Source organism: Lepidochelys kempii, chromosome 6, assembly GCF_965140285.1.
Source record: "Lepidochelys kempii isolate rLepKem1 chromosome 6, rLepKem1.hap1, whole genome shotgun sequence".
NCBI lineage: Eukaryota > Metazoa > Chordata > Testudines > Cheloniidae > Lepidochelys > Lepidochelys kempii.
Genome location: NC_136385.1, coordinates 63,961,015 through 63,979,606, shown reverse-complemented (window position 1 = coordinate 63,979,606; position 18,592 = coordinate 63,961,015). Strand labels below are relative to the sequence as shown.

At 40.6% G+C, this 18,592-nt stretch overlaps 1 protein-coding gene across 7 annotated transcripts in view; it reads right to left on the bottom strand.

The window, feature by feature from the left end:
• The window catches only part of PALS1 (protein associated with LIN7 1, MAGUK p55 family member), a 136,522-nt gene that overhangs the window by 44,080 nt on the left and 73,850 nt on the right, over nucleotides 1-18,592 (bottom strand). For 6 of the 7 annotated variants that reach the window (XM_073348379.1, XM_073348378.1, XM_073348383.1 and 3 more), the window contains 2 exons: nucleotides 16,884-17,396; nucleotides 5,428-5,636 (listed from right to left, as the gene is read on the bottom strand). In XM_073348379.1, coding sequence (XP_073204480.1) covers nucleotides 5,428-5,636; nucleotides 16,884-17,250 — 576 coding nt within the window. In that variant the 5' untranslated portion in view covers nucleotides 17,251-17,396. The remainder of the gene's footprint in view (nucleotides 1-5,427; nucleotides 5,637-16,883; nucleotides 17,397-18,592) is intronic. The other variant, XM_073348382.1, reaches the window with a different exon arrangement.

Here is an 18,592-nt window from a genome sequence, read left to right as displayed (position 1 = left end):
ACAATACCAAAACATCTAATTTTAGCTCAAATAGTTGCATCAGAGCCATGAATGTGCATGCCAAATTACATACCACAATTTGAGAGTCATCTGAAGAACAGTTTATAACGGACAGTGAAATCTGGTCTTTTGTGTGCTTCCACCCTATACTATACAAATTTTACAGGGGAGACTAGTGTTTCTCAAATTGCAGGTCCTGACCTAAAAAGGAGTTGCAGGGGGGTTGCAAAGTTATATTAAGGGGTCGCAAGATTGCCACCCTTACTTTGGCTGGATGCCCAGCTCTGAAGGCAGCACTTCTGCAAGTATGGTAAGAGTGGCAATACAACACCATGCCACCCTTACTTCTCCACTGCTGCCTTCAGAACTGGGCGGCCAGAGAGTGGTGACTGCTGACCTAGGGCCCAGCTCTGAAGGCAGCAACGCAGAAGTAAAGGTGGCAATAACATACCATGCCATCCTTACTTTTGCGCTGCTGCTGGCTTCAGAGCTAGACTCCTGGCCAGGAGCAGCCACCCAGCTCTGATGGCAGCTCCGTTGCCAGCAGCAGCGCAAAGGACAGCAGTACCGCAACCCCACCTACAAGAACCTTGCAAACTGTGCCCGCCCAACTCCTTTTTGGGTCAGGACCCCTACAATTACAACACTGAAATTTCAGATTTAAATAGCTGAAATGAAATTTTTAAAATCCTATGATTGTGAAATTGACCAAAATAGACCATGAATTTGATAGGGCCCTATTTATAACAGAACCAGCAACTCAGTTTTAATATTAATTTCTATATTAATGTAATCTTATTTAATATAGGATGTGTGCATTTTTATATTACTTAAGTAAGGTTATGATTTAGTTACCGGTATTTTTAGTAAAAGTCACTGACAGGTCATGGGCAATAAACAAAAATTCACAGCCCATGACCTGTCCAGGACATAATATAAATATGCCTAACTAAATCTTAATGGGGTCACTGCCTGGGCACCACTGCCACCAGGAGCCACCCGGAGAAGTGGCTACTCCAGGCACCCGGAAACCACTGCTGGGGGCCAATGGCAGCAGCCACACCAGCCACCCTGGGACAACTGCTCAGATGATTCCCAGGGCCAGCTGCCTGGGGCTGCCCCAGCAGCAGCCAGTGTGGCTGTCCCTGGGGCCACCTGAACAGGTGGTCCCAGACACAGCTGCTTGGGCAGCCCTGGAGTCAGCCACACTCGCCCCCGCAGAAGTCACAAAGATAGCGTAAAGTCACAGAATCTGACTTCTGCGACCTCCATGACAAACAAGGAGCCCTATACATAAGTACAGTAGTAAGTGTTCAGTTAAGCCCATTAAAAATGATCTAATTTTATTATTTACATACATCTGGTCTTGCAAAAAAATTAAAACTTTTCAGTCTCTGAAGCGTTTAGAATTCATTCCGTGTAAGCAGGATCAAATTAAGTTTAATTAGTCCAGGTTTAGAGAGACAGTTCTTGCTAATGTGCTTTTAGATGCTCTTCTATGCCAAAAATTATAAACTGTATTGAATGCTGTATCAAACGCTGTTACAGCATCAACATTTAGATCATGTTCCTCTAATCCTGGCCCCCATTTTTGTCAAGTTTAACTGACTTTTAAACCAATGTAATGACATTTGATGTTTAACACTATTTTTATTCAAGAGTCAGAGTGCACCAAATTAGTTTAGGGAGTTAATCTCCAGATAAATTCCTTAAGCCTGCATGCTTTACTCAGCCTTTTAATTAAATTAAAGTGCCTAAAAAAAATAGATAAATCACAAGTTTTTGCTGACCGCTTATCAGTTACACATTTTCTCCCACAAACACTCCAGCTGAATTGCTAAACTAGCACAGTACAATTATGTAAAAAATTCTAAAATGTTTTAAAAGATAAAGCCAATAATTCATTACAACTCTTTAAGGATTGCAAATTTAAAATAAGGACGAAGAAGCACGAACAAAGTTCGTACAGCAATTTTAGTTCACCCATATTGTCTATACTGTATGTTACAATATACATTCAACTGCTTGAAGAGTAATCCAAAATATGTACGTGGCAGATCAAATCGGAGTGCCAGAGCAATTTCTTGATTTTTACCATTTAAAATTTGTAACTTTAACAATGAATTAATAAGTTTTGTTTTTTTTACTTGCCTGTGCGTGTTTTCTTTTAATAAAAAAACTGCACATTCACACACAGCTGCTACAATTCGAAGTTGTGCAGCTAGAACTCTATAAATTGCAACCTCCTTCTGTTATACAAAAACCTAACCTCCAGAACAATGGAGTTGCATGTTTATGTTCTTCTCCCACTCCAAAAAGAATCAGAACTGGCTCTCCCCAGTTTTTTTTGGTCCTGAAAGGTTTCAAGTTGGATTTAAAACAGGGAAGGAGGGAAGTGGGAGAATGGCATTTTGAAGGGTGAGCCTACACAAGTTTTCCTGCATTAAGAGGGCTCTGTGATTCTCCTATTAAGGATGTGGAAAAAGGTTTTGGCTTGCAGGACAGTAAAACAAGAACTGGAAAGGAGGTTTTCTTCCCAGAAACTGCACTAAGGGCTGAATAAAGAATATCTACAAACAGTCTGGATTCCTTGAAAGGAAGAACAGGAAACTCAATTTGAGGACAGGTTTCTTGCCTATGGACAAATCCACAGGCTGTTGCATATCACCACAAATACTGGCTTCTATGTGGCTGCTTAGTTGGAATTGCAGGCGTATTTGTCCTGCAATTAATATTTGGAAGAGATCCCCAAAGTCAGGCACCTTCTCCACTTTCTTCTGGAAAATGGTTTTCCACTCATCTTCTAGCACTGTCTCCCACAGCTTATGACGCTGAGGCCTATTTGGTGGTGCTTATGGATAAGGATATTTAGCTTTCCCTCAACAACCCAGGCTCTTACAGAGAAAGGGGGGGACCTGGATGCTAAAGCTGCTTGTACCCAGTTATCAGGAAGTGAAGACACAGACATTAAAGGAATCATAGAATCATAGAATATCAGGGTTGGAAGGGACCTCAGGAGGTCATCTAGTCCAACCCCCTGCTCAAAGCAGGACCAATCCCCAATTTTTGACCCAAATGGCCACCTCAAGGATTGAACTCACAACCCTGGCTTTAGCAGGCCAATGCTGAGATCAAACCAGCATCCATGCTGTAAAGCTAAGTCAAAGGATGGGGAAGAGAAAGAAAATTACTAAACAGCTCCTAAAAGACTAGCCATATCTTTATGACTAAAATGGTTTAAAGTTTGTGTTCAAATTATATGTGCGAACAAAAAATATGAATGTCCTATATTCTTCCTCATACTCTCAAAAAATGCAAGTAATTCACCTGCGGCCAAGATGGAAAGATTCACACCCAAAAGTTGTCGTTAATTGCATTAACAGGGGGGAAGAAGAGAAGGAATGAAAATCTGCATTTTTCCAGTCTGCTGGGTCTATCTGACCTTTAACAAATCCTGCTAGCAGGGGACTGAACTAGATGACCTCTCAAGGTCCTTCCAGTCCTACAATTCTATGATTATATGATTTCTAAAACTAGAAAACATCTAAAAAAATTACACTAGACTCCTGTTCAAGTGCAGTTTGAGAGTCACTTTAAAAAAATCCCAAAGAAATATCAGGTGCTCACTTGTTCCTAAATGGCATGACTCAGTGAAAATGGTGACCGGGGTACATGGCTCTCAAAATTTAAATTACTTTAGTGTGATTTGAATTGGAAGTTTGTTGCACTCAATTGCAGTATTCATTTATTGGCTAAATATGCATTTTTCCAGTCTGATGGTTCTGACCTTTAACAAATCCTGTTAGCAAAAATCATTTCTGCTCAATGAGGCCCCTTAATGACAGCCAAAAATATTTCATTAAATGCAAGGACTTCTAACAAATGAATGTAATATATTCTATTCTCTCAAAGCACAATAAATTCAATCTTACTTATTTTGTACAATATTTCTTTTGTCCTTTGCCCAGAACAGGAGGTCGCAGAATTGGCAAAGACCCTGTCATGGAGTCTTTTGGGACACCTGGGGGGTATTCCAGGGATGGGAAGGGATATGACCAGTAAAGTTTTATGTCTTGACTATTCCCTGATCACTACAGGATCAGAAGGTGAGGGAGGGGAACAACCTGCTCTAACCAGTGCTTGGGGCTGAACTGGTCCCTGGTAACCCCAAGATCTAAAGGAGAAGTGGGGAACAAGTATACATACCACCTCTTTTAAATTTATGTACTGGGCTTTTAGCATATGGATAATTCAACTCTCTCCTACATTCTTAAACTAGATTAGGAGTCTAAGCAGCTTTCAACTGAGTTTTCAGGAAGCCTCTCTTTCTGACCATGCCTTGAAATGAAAGCTATTTGGTGACTGATAGCCATAGGAACTCTGCAAATCCATTTCTCCTGTGTCACCTGGGATCCATTAGGATAAAATAATCGGTCTGATTTTAAGCGACACTTTTAAATCAGTAGTTAAGGTAGGCATAGACCAGTGGTTCCCAAACTTGTTCTGCCGCTTGTGTGGGGAAAGCCCCTGGCAGGCCGGGACAGTTTGTTTACCTGCCGTGTCTGCAGGTTCGGCCGATCGCGGCTCCCAGTGGCTGCGGTTTGCTGCTCCAGGCCAAAGGGAGCTGCTGGAAGTGGCGCGGGCCAAGGGACATACTGGCCACCGCTTCCAGCAGCTCCCATTGGCCTGGAGCAGCGAACCGCAGCCACTGGGAGCCGCGATCGGCCAAACCTGCGGACATGGCAGGTAAACAAACCGGCCCAGGCAGGCCAGGGGCTTTCCCCGCATAAGCGGTAGAACACGTTTGGGAACCACTAGCATAGACGATATCACCAATCCAGATGGCCAAGCAACACTGAACTACTGAGTTATATACAATAGAATCTTTAGTCCCAAGATGCAAAGACCTAAAGATTCAAACAGTTGAAGAACTTTAAATATGGTTAAGTTTACTTCCTTCAGGGATTTCATTTCGATTCATTTTCAGGGGTATCCCTGAAGTACTGTTCAAAACTCAGAAGAATGCCAAATCCATTGTAAGTGAACAATATCTACAGATACTGGATATGAAGAGCTATGAAAAATGTTCCCATTTTTACTGTAGCACCATTTCTTTCATCGCACTTAAATGGTGTAATATTTTGCACTTAAGTACTGTACTTCTTTTTTGCTGTTAAATTTCTTACTATGAAAAACTGAGCTATTAACCCAAAATTGAAAGTTATTTAATTCCTGGATGTAATGCTTAATTCTGGAAAAAGTGGATGCAGTAATCAGTGACTATTCATATATTAAGATCCATTTTAATTCAACTTTGATTATTAATAACTCAGACAAGCTTGATATACACAGATAAAACTGGATATATTTCTAATTATACAAATTACAAGTTACAAAATATAGCATTGAGATGTATACTATACATACCTCTTGTGCTAGCTCTTGTGCATTGGAGATAAGAGGATATGGAGGGCTGGCTTTGTTCATGTGCACTGTGACAGCATTGTGTATCTTAAATGCATTCTGAAAATCAGTATTTTGGACAAGTTGTAAAATGAGTGAGATATCCTCTTGGCTCTGGGGGTCTACCAAAGTGTGTTGGATATACTTAAGAGAAGCTAACAGCTCCTCCACTTCTGGACGGGGGAGGGGGAAAAAAAAAAAGATGTGAGAGTTAGGTTAAGCTTATTTTGTTATGCACATTCTAAACTTTTAAGATTTGTACAAAAGATAGCAGTTCAACCTTGACTGAATGAGCAATGATGCATGCACAACTGTTCATTATTTAGTCCACTAATAATAAACCTCACACTGAAGAGCAGATCATAACTAAAGAAAAGGAAAAAAATCAGTGTAATTAGGAGCAATAAAAAAGCTGATTAAAATCTTTGCAGATAAGTTCCAGATCGCAGCAGCAATTCATTCCTCACATTCTTTAGCTTCTCCAAAATAATGGGTTGCTATGAAAGGGTTTGATAATCAAAACCCATTAATAACAGATGTAAAATATTCCCTCTTTTACAATATGAAAAAGTTAGCAGCTTTTCTAAAGTAATCTAGATGCTTTATTGAATATTTATAAATAGAGAACCCTATTTCAAATACAATCTTCTTCACACATTTACAATATTGGCATTAAAAGCTTTATTTTTGTATTAGGTACATTTGTGCCATTTCCTCTTTACAGTGTTTTTCTGACAGGAGCAAAATTAAAAATTATATTGAGCAATTCTGAACTTACAGGTTTGAAGACAGGGGGAAGAGGAAGAAGCACAAAATAATCCTCTTACCATACTGAATTCTGTACATTTTTAGTGTGTCAGAATAGGAAAATTCAGACTACAAATTGCTTTACCCATTAGGTTGTGAATTCTACTTGGGACATACATTTTAACAGGGTTTAATAACTTTTAGCATTGCATTTTTATATTTTACTAAATTTGCTTTTTGGGGAGAGTTTAAAAGGCTTAGATTTCTTAGCAGAAAGTAGAATTTTAGGACTGTTGCAAGAGTGTGGTATTTCAATATACAGTATTTAAAACTAATCTTAATGTTTTCATTTTGAGTGACTATAAAAAGTTAATTAGCTGTGTTACAAAAGAAAATGGAACCAATCCAGTAGAACAACTTTCTCTAACAGGCAGCTGAGGACTGAAGTTGGAAGAAGGATAAATAAGAAGGTGACAATGCAGTATTCTATATTGAACACAAATTAAACTACGGGTGATCTGAACAGCATTTGAACCACATGAAGGCAGATTAAGACTATAAAAGCCTCTGTGGGAGAAGCCTTCCCTCTTTTGAGATTGAGGATCAGGGAATTTCTGACTATTCCCCATTGGTTATCTTCTGCCCTCATGCATTTCTTCATCCTCAGGGTTTTCTAACTTCACAACTCTTGGTGCTCCTGGTAAATCTTTGAAGGGCAGATCCCAATCTGGTAAGTAGGGTCTTGGGTATCAATGTGTGCATGCATATATATTTTTTTGCTTGTAAGATGTGCCCATTGCTCAATCATCTTTCTAAAGCGGTAGTTTCCGCTCTCTCTAAATGCTTTAAAGGCCCCTTTCATCATAAATTCTGATGAGGATTCTGGGTTCAAGTCTCTCTTGTAGGCTATAGAAAGCATCTAGCACTGTGTGCTGCTTAGAGTGTTTATCCATCACAGAATCAGAGTGGACCTGTTGGGCTTCCTGGGAAAGCTGGGTTTAGAAACAAGGTAAGACATTTTTGGGCGAGATGGGGTGAGTTATTCTAGCATTAGAGGAAGACAGAACAGGGAAATGCCTTGCATAAAGGTTGGAATTAAGTTTGTGGCTTTTCTAAAGCTCTTCTGAAGTCTTGTAGAGCTGCAATGACTGTCTATTTTGTTTAGCCACACCACTGAGGAAGGAGATGGAGTGACACTGAGTATGGAACGGAGACAGGAGACCTGGATGAAGGTGTTTTGCGGGAGATGTAGGCAACTGTCCTCTGTGTGAAACTGAGGCACGCTTTTGTACCTTTGGACCTTGAGGAGCAGTGTCTAGGATTAGGCAAAGGCAGATCCCTGGAGGAACGGGCACTTTTTGCAAAGCACAGATCAAAGACTCCCTGATTGTACAGTCACCATTTTATCCCTTTTCACGACCTTAGTGTCCCCTTTACCACCAGGGAAATGGGGGAAAGGGTATGCTGCAGCAGCAGCACTGGAGTCCAGCACCAGCTGTCCAGTCTCATCCCGTGAGACATACCATGGAGTATAGTCAGGTTACAGTAATACTGGGTATTTCATACACAAGGCCAAATGCATATTAGAATAAGGTATCCTAAGGTAATCAGTGTCTCAGCAGAAAGCTATAGATGCAGCTATGTAAAAAAGCATACTCCTGATCCCCATTCCCACAGTGGTATCTAAAGTTTGTTCTTTACTTTTCCATCCAGATCAGCTGGCAAGAATATTCACCAACAGAGCACTATCAGATGGCAAACCCCTTGTAAAACAAGTGACGTAGATCACCTAAATGGTGACTGGTTCTGATGAACTAAAACATTTGGACTCTCACAGAAAAGTGAAAAATTCAGGTGCTATAGCATGCAATTTTTTAGAAATACCTGTCCAATTAACCTGGTTACATACCTAATTACATTTAGCAATCTGACTCACATTCTGCCAGTGGGATATTAACCAGAAAAATACAATAAATGTAACTAAACACTGTATAGTTTTCTCTTTCAAGTTTACTTCATTCCACCACTTTCCATTCACTCTCCTTGTCTATTATGTACTTTTCCTCCCCCTTCTATTTATTCTCTCTAAATGTTCCTTTTCTCTTTACAAACCTAAAAATTCTCCCTCTATACAGATCACAGCTGTACCCCCATCTGCCCACTTCCTGGCTACTTCTACATTCCCCCACCCAATCCACCAACTGTTGACTATTTCCATCTCCCGTTTTCTTTCTAACCCCCTACAAAGTCTTGCACCCCATGTGTCCATCACACTGTCCTCCTTCGGCAGTTATTTTGCCCTGATCGTGCACATGTGTTAAAGGCCAGAGTTCTATACTGTCTGTGAGACACATGAAAGTGACAGGGAACAAGCAAGGAAATGGTGGGGAGAGACTTCATGGGAAGATAAAAGAGGAATGGGAGTGGAATTCGGTATTCCCACAGGGCAGGGACTTTTAAAAGATAGATGCCTGTACATCCCAATTTACCCAATTAATAAGTATTTCAGTCATATACATAAAAATCTATAATGAGCTCACTGGAAACTAATATTTTCCCAGACTCATATTTCTGAATCCTAGATTAAGGGATACATCTGTGTACAGTATACCTAATAAGCTCCAGTTCATTCCCCCACCTTTCGCCAATGAGAGATCAGTCTATTACATCCACTCCCACTTTGAACATTTTTCAATTATAAATATTTTCCTTAAGACAAAAAAGTTAAGAAATACTACTTAAAGAAAGGTAAACCATCTCTACTCACAGAGAAAGTGAGGCTTCTTTTGGATACTGCAGGTCCATTATATATCAAAGACTATTTCTGAACCCAAATACTCCTTGTTTTATTCCCCGTTTATGAGAAAAGTTGCAGCCTTTCCTGCTAGTTTAAGAAATGGCAGGGAAGAGGTCTGAGCACTATGTAACGTGTGTATTAATCAAAAATCTGGCAGGAGAAAAGAAATATGCAACTGCAGGGGAGGATTCCTGTTGCAGTTTGACATGTTAGCAGATTAGAAAAGGAGGGAAAGGAAATAATAGCGGTCATTTGTTATTTTAAATACAGGTTACATACTGCATATACCTCAAAAGTGCAATATGGATAGGAGAGACAATATTAACTGAGACATGTATTGCTAATCTATGCAAATCATCTATGTCAACAGATTAATTTATTTCGTATTCTTTTGGGACCTCAAGTTCTCATTAATCCTCTGCAGTACCTAGACATCTGGGTTAAGAAATAGCTATGGAGCTTTCTAATCAGAATATGTTAAAATCCAAATATATTCCCTTGCTTAAATCTCTGTATGTCACCTGGCACTTAAAAGGCATTAGAATATAAAACAAATTATTTTCAACAATGGAAAATGAGGACAGTTTATATTAATTGGACCAGCATTGCTATTTGTGCCTAGCACTTGTTCAGAGTTTCATTAGGGTTTTTAAAAAGCCTGTAAAATACTGATCCACTGTTCCTGTAGATTTTTAGTCACTGAGTGATAACAGTTTAATATTTTCTTCTATATTAACCCTGATGAAAAACAGCCATAATGATCATTTAAGGATTTTGGTAATACTTCTTTAAGAATTACATGATAGTGACCCACTCCTGGACAACAAGGGTTGAGACAGGAAGAAGCCAAGCTGCATAACGTAGCATTCTTTGCAGATTACCAGATATGAAGTAATACTGCCGTTCAGCGTTTCTCAAACTGGGATCTGCAGACCCCTGATCAACTCCTTCCCCTCCCTCCCAGTGCCCTCTGCATGCGGGGGAGCAGCTGTTCAGCGGCATGCAGGAGGCAATGGGAAGGAGGGGGAGCAGCAAGGACAGGGTGCGCTTGGGGGAGGGAAGAGATGGGGCAGGGGTGGAGCGGGGCTAGGGGGAAAGAGTGAAGTGGGTGTGGGGCCTGGGGGTGAGTGGGCAGCTTGGGGGGCCGTGAAAAAATTTAAATAAAAATGGGGGTCCTCAGGTTGCTCAAAGTTTGAGAACTGTTGCTGTAGTTTTAAATACATCTAATTCCTTTTTTAAAAAATCATTGACTATGAACCTCATGGCAACTGAAGCTGTTTATTATTAAAATTAGCATGATGGCCTCTGAAAGGAAGACATTCAATATGTTTTCAACAAAAGAGCTGAACTGCTCATAATGGACTCCCACACTCCCCCATCATATTTGATTTTTTTTTAATGTATTCTTAAACTAGCTTTTTTTTCCACCCACTAAGCTAAACAGGGGAGACAGCTTTCAGAATGACACAGTCTTATTTTGAAGTTCAGCAAAACTGTCAGTTCTCAGATGAATCCAGAATGTGGGGGAAAAGGACATGCATACAAGTTAAAGCCCTAGGAAAGAACAGCATAATTGTTGTAGAGCCTTTTTGTGGGTTACTTTCTTGTCTTCTCCATTATATTACAACTTGGAGATTCTAGCTGTATGAGCGGTTCCTTTATTACAGAGTTAAAGGTCACACAATTTAATCTGAAATACAGTTTTCCTTAGATTTGCAATACATAAAAACATAAGAATGGCCATACTGGGTCAGGCCAAAGGTCCATCCAACCCAGTATCCTGTCTACCAACAGTGGCCAATGCCAGGTGCCCCAGAGGGAGTGAATCTAACAGGTAATGATCAAGTGATCTCTCTCCTGCCATCCATCTCCACCCTCTGACAAACAGAGGCTAGGGACACCATTCCTACCCATCCTGGCTGATAGCCATTCATGGACTTAACCTCCATGAATTTATCCAGTTTTCTTTTAAACCCTGTTATAGTCCTAGCCTTCACAACCTTCTCAGGCAAGGAGTTCCACAGGTTTACTGTGCACTGAGTGAAGAAGAACTTCCTTTTTACTTGTTTTAAACCTGCTGCACATTAATTTCATTTGGTAGTCCCTAGTTCTTATATTATGGGAACAAGTAAATAACTTTTCCTTATTCACTTTCTCCACACCACTCATGATTTTATATACCTCTATCATATCCCCCCCTTAGTCGCCTCTTTTCCAAGCTGAAAAGTCCTAGCCTCTTTAATTTCTCCTCATATGAGACCCGTTCCAAACCCCTACTCATTTTAGTTGCCCTTTTCTGAAACCATTTTCAATGCCAGTATATCTTTTTTTGAGAAGAGGGGACCACATCTGTATGCAGTATTCAAGATGTGGGCGCACCATGTATTTATATAAGGGCAATAAGATATTCTCCATCTTATTCTCTATCCCTTTTTTAACATCCCATTTGCTTTTTTGACTGCCGCTGCACACTAAGTGGACATCTTCAGAGAACTATCCACGATGACTCCAACATCTTTCTCCTGATTAGTTGTAGCTAAATTAGCCCTCATCATATTGTATGTATAGTTGGGGTTAATTTTTCCAATGTGCATTACTTTACATTAATCCACATTAAATTTCATTTGCCATTTTGTTGCCCAATCACTTAGTTTGTGAGATCTTTTTGAAGTTCTTCACAGTCTGCTTTGATCTTATCTATCTTGAGCAGTTTAGTATCATCTGCAAACTTTGCCACCTCACTGTTTACCCCTTTCTCCAGATCATTTATGAATAAGTTGAATAGGATTGGTCTTAGGAATGAGCTTTGGGGAACAACACTAGTTACCCCTCTCCATTCTGAAAATTTACCATTTATTCCTACCCTTTCTTCCCGTAGTAGAACAGTACTAGTAGTAGTAGTAGTTCCACTAGCACCTCAGATTTGACCCGTGACCTCAATGTCATCCTAAACTGGGTATTAACCATATGCAACTACTAACATGTTGTCATTCCTTCAAATTAGGATGAAACAGTTGCCTATGCAACCTTGATTCAGCCCCTTTGTACGTGTGCATTCTGATAGTCTTTAATGATATGATCACACTATTTTCCACAAGACCCCACCTCTTTCAGTGCACAAGACTGTGCTCAATTAATGAGCAACTAATTAATATTTTGTTTTATTCTGTTCAATGTCTGGTCCTAGGCCTTATTTACTGAACACTATTCAAACCCTGCTTTTCTACAGCACTAATCACTATGATATCCTAGTGCTCTAGTGCAGTATTTCTCAACCTTTTTGATACCAGGGACTGGCTTGCTGCCTCTGCTGGTCCACGGACTGGTCTTTGAGAAACACTGCTCTAGTGGACAAGCGCTAGAATGAGATGAGACACACTTAACCAGAGGATTTCACAAACATTTGATGACAGCAGAAGAAAGTGAGACTTAGGATACTTGGGCTCCATTCCAGCCACTGGAAGCAAGTGTGCTCTTGTGGGCACAAACTCTTCTGCCCGTTTCCTCCAATCCTGACCCCTCTGCTCCATTTCCTCTAATGGGTCCTAGTTCTCTCTCTTTTCCTCCCCAGATCCTTGTCCCAATCGCCACTCCTCCACAGGTTCATCATAGTCCCCTCCCTCCCACTCCAACTTCTTGTCCCCCAGCCTCCTTGCCCCCAGATTCCTCCTCCTAGAGCCTCATCTGATCTCTCTCCCTCCTTCCCCCCCACTGGTTGGTTTCCAGTCCCTCTCCCTTCACTGGGCTCCTCATCCAATCTCAGTCCTTCACACCTTCCTGTCCCAATCTCTCTGCCCACCGAATACCAGTTCTATCCCAACTCTTCATCCAATCTTAGTATGACCCTTCCCATTTCTCTCACCAGCTCCCAGCCTATTGCTCCCAGCCAGTCCGAGCTTCCCCTTTCCCCCAAACTCCCAGTTCTAGTCTCCTAGCCCAATGAGTTGCAGCCTGCCTTCAACTACCACCCAGCTCTCAGTCTCCTTTCTAGCCAGTCCCAGTCTCTCCCTTGCAACTCAGTTACTGTATCTCTTCTCCTCCCTGTCCCCCCAATTCCAGTTGCAGTCTACTTTTCCTTTCCTTTCCTGCTGGTCCTGCTCTTGTCTCCGCTGCATTCTAATCAGAGTCTTCCTCCTCCACGATACTGCTGTGCTAGCTGGGGTGGGGAGGAGGGCGGGGGAAGGCTGCATGCTGAGTCCTCGCTCCTCCCCACTCCCTCCTGCCTCCGAACATCGCAAGATTGCCATGGGCAGGAGCAAGGACGCAGAATGCCCACCCCTCCCGCTCCCGCCTCCTGCCCACAGCTATCAGTTGGCTTGTCGTGTTCAGGAGGCAGGGGGAGCCTGCAGGCCATGTCCTCGCTCCTCCCCACTCCCTCCTGAACCCGCAAGCCAGCTGATTGCTGCGGGCAGGAGGTGGAGGGGGGGAAGAGGAGTGAGGATGCGGCGTGCGGAATAAAGGGGGAGGAGGGGAGGGAGAAGAGGGGGGTTAAAGGTGGGGCTCGGGGGAAGGAGTGGAGTGGGCGCTGAGGGTTGAGCCCCCCACCCCTGGTGCTTGCAGAGTAGGGGAAGCTGCTGCTGTGCAACATGCTTCTCCTAGCCTGCAGCACCTTCAGCCTCCTTGCCTGCCTCATTGTCTCCAGTGCCAGTGGTCTGTGCCTGTGTGGGGTAAGGCGGAGTACCTCCCAACTACAGTACTGTAGTGTATGGCAAAAAATTTTTTCCCTGGAACCTAACCCCCGCCCTCCCCATTTACATTCATTCTTATGGGGAAGCTGGATTCGCTTAACATAGTTTCACTTAGTATTGCATTTTTCAGGAACACAACTACAACGTTAAGTGAGGAGTTACTGTACTACGTGGGACTGTCACTTTCCTAACAGAAACTATAGGCCTCTTCCTATTATATGTGGTTACTGACTGGCAGATATTCAAATTGCCATTGTATTGCAATAAAGAAATGCTTCCAAATTCATAGCACATTACATAAGGGATAACTTCCAATGGATGTGCATTTCTGACAAAAACAGCCAAATAGCTTAAAGCTAATTTCCCTTTCTCCAAGCAGAAATTGCAAATTGCTACACCAGTCTAAAATCACTACAAATAAATCCTGTCTGCATCTCAAAGAAATAGCAATTTCTGCTCTTGATATCCAACTGAATGAAAAATTGATCTTCTGTCTCCTTATACTGTTCAATAGCAACCTCTGCATCTAATTAAGAATAAACTTGTTCTGAAAGGAATCTCTTGACCAGAATGATGGCTGCAGTGCAGAGTTTGGAAGATGTGAATGCGTTAGACTGGTATCCTATGGATCCCCCACTTTATAGTTCATAAGGGATTATAAAATTGCCAGAGATGGATATATGCTGAATATCTAGCCAGACTACTCTGAGGACCTAACCAGAGATCCAGGTAGCACTTGATATGCAAGGTGGCAACATCCCTTTTGGCTCTGCTGTCTGCATTGGTGGGAAATAGCTCAGTTGTAGATATTCAGGATTATTTTCCTTTCTCTGCTTATAAATATGAGCAAAGAGGGAAAGACTGGTACTGTACACCGTGTAAGAGAATCTCTGCACCTGATTTAAAGGGACAAGAGTCTATTATATTGGTCCCAGAAGCATTTTTTCTTTAAACACAAGGTTAATCTTTACCAACTAGATTGCCACAAACTCCTAATTACCTTTCTGGCTGGGAAAACGCATACAACTAATAGAAGTAGCGGACAAACCCTTTAATGCAAACAAAAAAATTTTCTGCCCAACAGAAGATAGACAGAGAATAGTTATATAAAAAAGTTTAACTGCTTAGTCCTGGAATGAAATTTATTTTTAGTTATCACTGGTTAACTATGTTTGCACTGTTCTAGTTTAAAAGCTAATAAAATATTTCAGCAATCTACAAAAAGTAACTTTTTTCATCCACTGATTTAAAGAGACAACTTTCATTAGAAAGTTACACAGACAAGAGTTAAAAATTTTACTTATGCAGAGCCTACGAAAGCTCAGCACATCAGCATTTGAACCAGAGGTATCTGGCTGCACATAAGTGACCACATGTCGTGGGCTAGAAAGGGTTCAGTAAGAACGTAGGACGCTCGGGAGTGGTGGTGACGAGAGAAAAACAAAAGGATACCAGTTTTTGCTAACCTTATTGGGAGACAGGGGGAAGGCCTCTAACAACCAAGATATGGTCACTTTAATCAAAGTCAGCTTTTTGGGGGTGTAGTGTTTTCTCTGAATACAATTAAGAGTTAAGGAGCTGTTGCGGTAAAGAATCAATTCGACTAACAATTTTGCATGGTCAATGTGCAGATACTACTTCCTTTTCCACATTCATCTTATTTTATGCTCACTGTGGCTCTCCTTTTGAAAATGAAAGATTCTGAATAATCTGAAAGAAATTTATAACTGAAACAACTCAAAGTGAGCATTAGCTGCACAGTTATATTAATTCAGCATACTATTTACACGTCTTCCTGTCCAGTTGTAACAGTGTGACTCTCAAACTATAGAATTATGTGAATTAAGAATACAGATTACCAACAGGATTATGCTTGAAATGTTAAAATAAAATGATTTACTGTTATGAAATATGACCCTGTCTGCATTAACAACATACTTTGATGTGTCTAAACTGGAATTTGTGTGTTTGACTTCTAAGACTGTATGCTAGAATAACAAAGGAGGCTGAAGGAATCTCATATTCTCATATAGTTTTCAACACTTTCACCACAGGGGAGAGTTTTATAAATCCAATGATTACAACCCAATGAGTCTCAATGAGTCCAACTGCCCAAACAATGGGGCAGCTATCAAAGATGTATTCTCCTGGATAGGCACTGTAGATGCCTGGGTTGACTGGAAAAAACCAGTCTGAGGCACCAGGAAACATATTGGATGGACACTGAAAACAGACACTATTGAGCAGTATGGTATTTGGGCTCAAACACCTACATGGAAAGTGAGATCTTCCCTAAAACACAGTTTGTGTGAGAGAGAGGGGACATACAGAAAGAAAAGGAAAAGATCAAGAACAGCAGGGCATGCTGTTAACTGTGACTTCTTGGCCTTCAAGGAGAATGTGAGTTGGGTCACTTCTGTTACTGTAATTTAAGAGGGTAACAATTTTTTTTTGTAATGAAACATAACTGATAAGACTAAATATGCATGTAGATTGTTTGTTGCTTTAAAACATTTGTTCTCTAATGCTTTGATCCAACTGCTAAATAAAACTTAAGAAAGCTGTTGGGTCAATATCACTGGTCACAGATTCCTGAAGTGAACAAACACAGGGGCCTAAAATCCATTCAGGCCTGCAGGGTGACAAGCAATCATGGGGTAGTATACCTGAGTCCCAACAGAAGAGTGAAAGAATCACGAGATTCCACTCTGAGAAAGAGGAGGAGGTCTTGTAACTGGAATACTACCCAGATATTAAAAATTTGGTTTGGAATGTGTGTCTAATTAATGGTCATGAATGTATACTCTAGCAATCAATTGTTTACTACAACTCCATTAGGAGCTGTAACTTAAATATACATTTGAAGGTAGTCAGACACGGACAAATCCAAAATATTTTCCAGCAGGCCTTAAATGAGGAGGACAAAAAAAAAGTAAAATTAATATGTATAATTTATACTATTGATGAAATTTCCATCACTAACAGAATTTTGTTGGATCTGTACTATCCTCAACTTTTACTGGAAACTGCAGGCTGGAATTTAAGTGTTTCTTTCCACCAACAGAAGTTGAAAACTGTGTCTTATTGCTGTAACTCTCTCATAAGCCTAACCAGCTAATGTTTTCTGGCCTAAAACAGTATTTGCAGATAAACAAGTATTTTTCCTCTAGCTTGTACTTTTTACCTACCTAGTATTTTCACAGCATAATGAGGACTCTCCAGAATGACTCCTTCTTCTGTGTCAAACATAGGATTATCTATTCCAGTTTTGGGAGGAATCTGTGCTAGTTTCTTAAGCCTCATTGAAGCAGTAAGGTCTAGTTCTTGTTTCTTTCCTTCTTCTTCTCGCCTGCGCCTCATGTCCTCCTGTTGCTGGCGAATCCGCTCAAGTTGAGCACTTCGTCGTACTGGCATCATCCTGGAGCCCAAATCCCCAGGGCAATCAACAGCCATCTCTCTGTGCTTCTGAGGTTCCTCAGGAGTTGCAAGCTCCACATTTTTTGTTTCACTGTCAGAATCTTCTGTAACATGTCCATTCATATGAGAAGTTGTCATGGCTATTTATAGTAATCTGTACCACCGCTCACATACAAATTCTGTTACAAGGCCAGTTTTCTTCATGCTCCCACTTAAAAGCCATTATAATTTCAAAGGATATTGCATCAGAAGACCAAGGTTGAAGAAATAGCCAGCAAAGAAATCTAGTGAAAAAATGAATAATTAAGTTACTAAACAAGAAAAACAGTAAGACTTTTATAACTTCCTGACCCTGACATTTTTCTCTATGTTTATATAGTGCACTTTTCCCCAACTCAAGCATTGTTTAATGTAGCAGCCACACAATTAACAGTGTAGTAGCCTTCGCACACTGTTTATAAAAATTAGAAGACTGTTCTGTTAAACAAAGTTCATAATATTTCCAGATGAAATTTCCAGTAAAGATTTTGCACTTAATGTACAAGATTACAAACTGGCAGTTTTCTGAAACTTGCTTTTCACAGTTCTTACATTTTTCCTTTCATTCTGAAGGACTGCAAGACATTTCTCAAGCTATTCCACCAATCCTACAAATACTTATATATGAATGTGGTCACAGAGTTTAATGAGGCTATGCACATGTGTAAAGATATTCACATGTGTAAGTGTTCCCAGGACTGGGGCGTTTCCATACAAGAATTACTTCACCTACCACTAAAGGCAACGTAGAAGACAGCTGCTGTTTGAAAGGGAACAGCATAAACTTCACAACAGTTTTGAACACATAGTAAAGGATACTGTATCCAGCTGAAATGGAAAGGGGAATTAAGTGGACTGAATGAAATTCACTAGGACTGGCGTTTGACCATTACTGATAATCCTGTTTTCATCAAAAGTGTCTTGAGGATGTTGTCAGGACCCATTTTCACACTTCATGTAAAATTTTATGTCTATCCTATACAGGTTTTTATACCACACTTAGCACTGTGACATCTGAATCCCTCACACTAGTGTATTAAGTGATACTATTAACATCTGTCATGTGTGGATTGTTTTCTCTGTCATCTCCCTACAGGGAGAATTATCTGTTCAGTGTAGTGATTTGGTATGACTTGTTGTCTTTTATATTTCATTTAGTTTTTCCTTTGTTATGTCTATTGGAGAAGGCAGGTCAAAGTGCACATATCAGTTGGAACAAAAGTTATTAGGGCTGGGTGAATAAATGAATATTTTGGTTCTCTGGCAATTACAGAAAGTTTCTGAACCAAAACCAAAACTTTTTGGTGAATCAAAAAGTCAGAAATATTTGGGTCAGGTTGAAACAAAGTTTCATTTTGACCTAACTCAATTTTTCATTTTGGTAGTGAGCATTTTAACAAAAGCAAAGGAGAACTGGATTCACAAAACTGCTGGAAGAGGA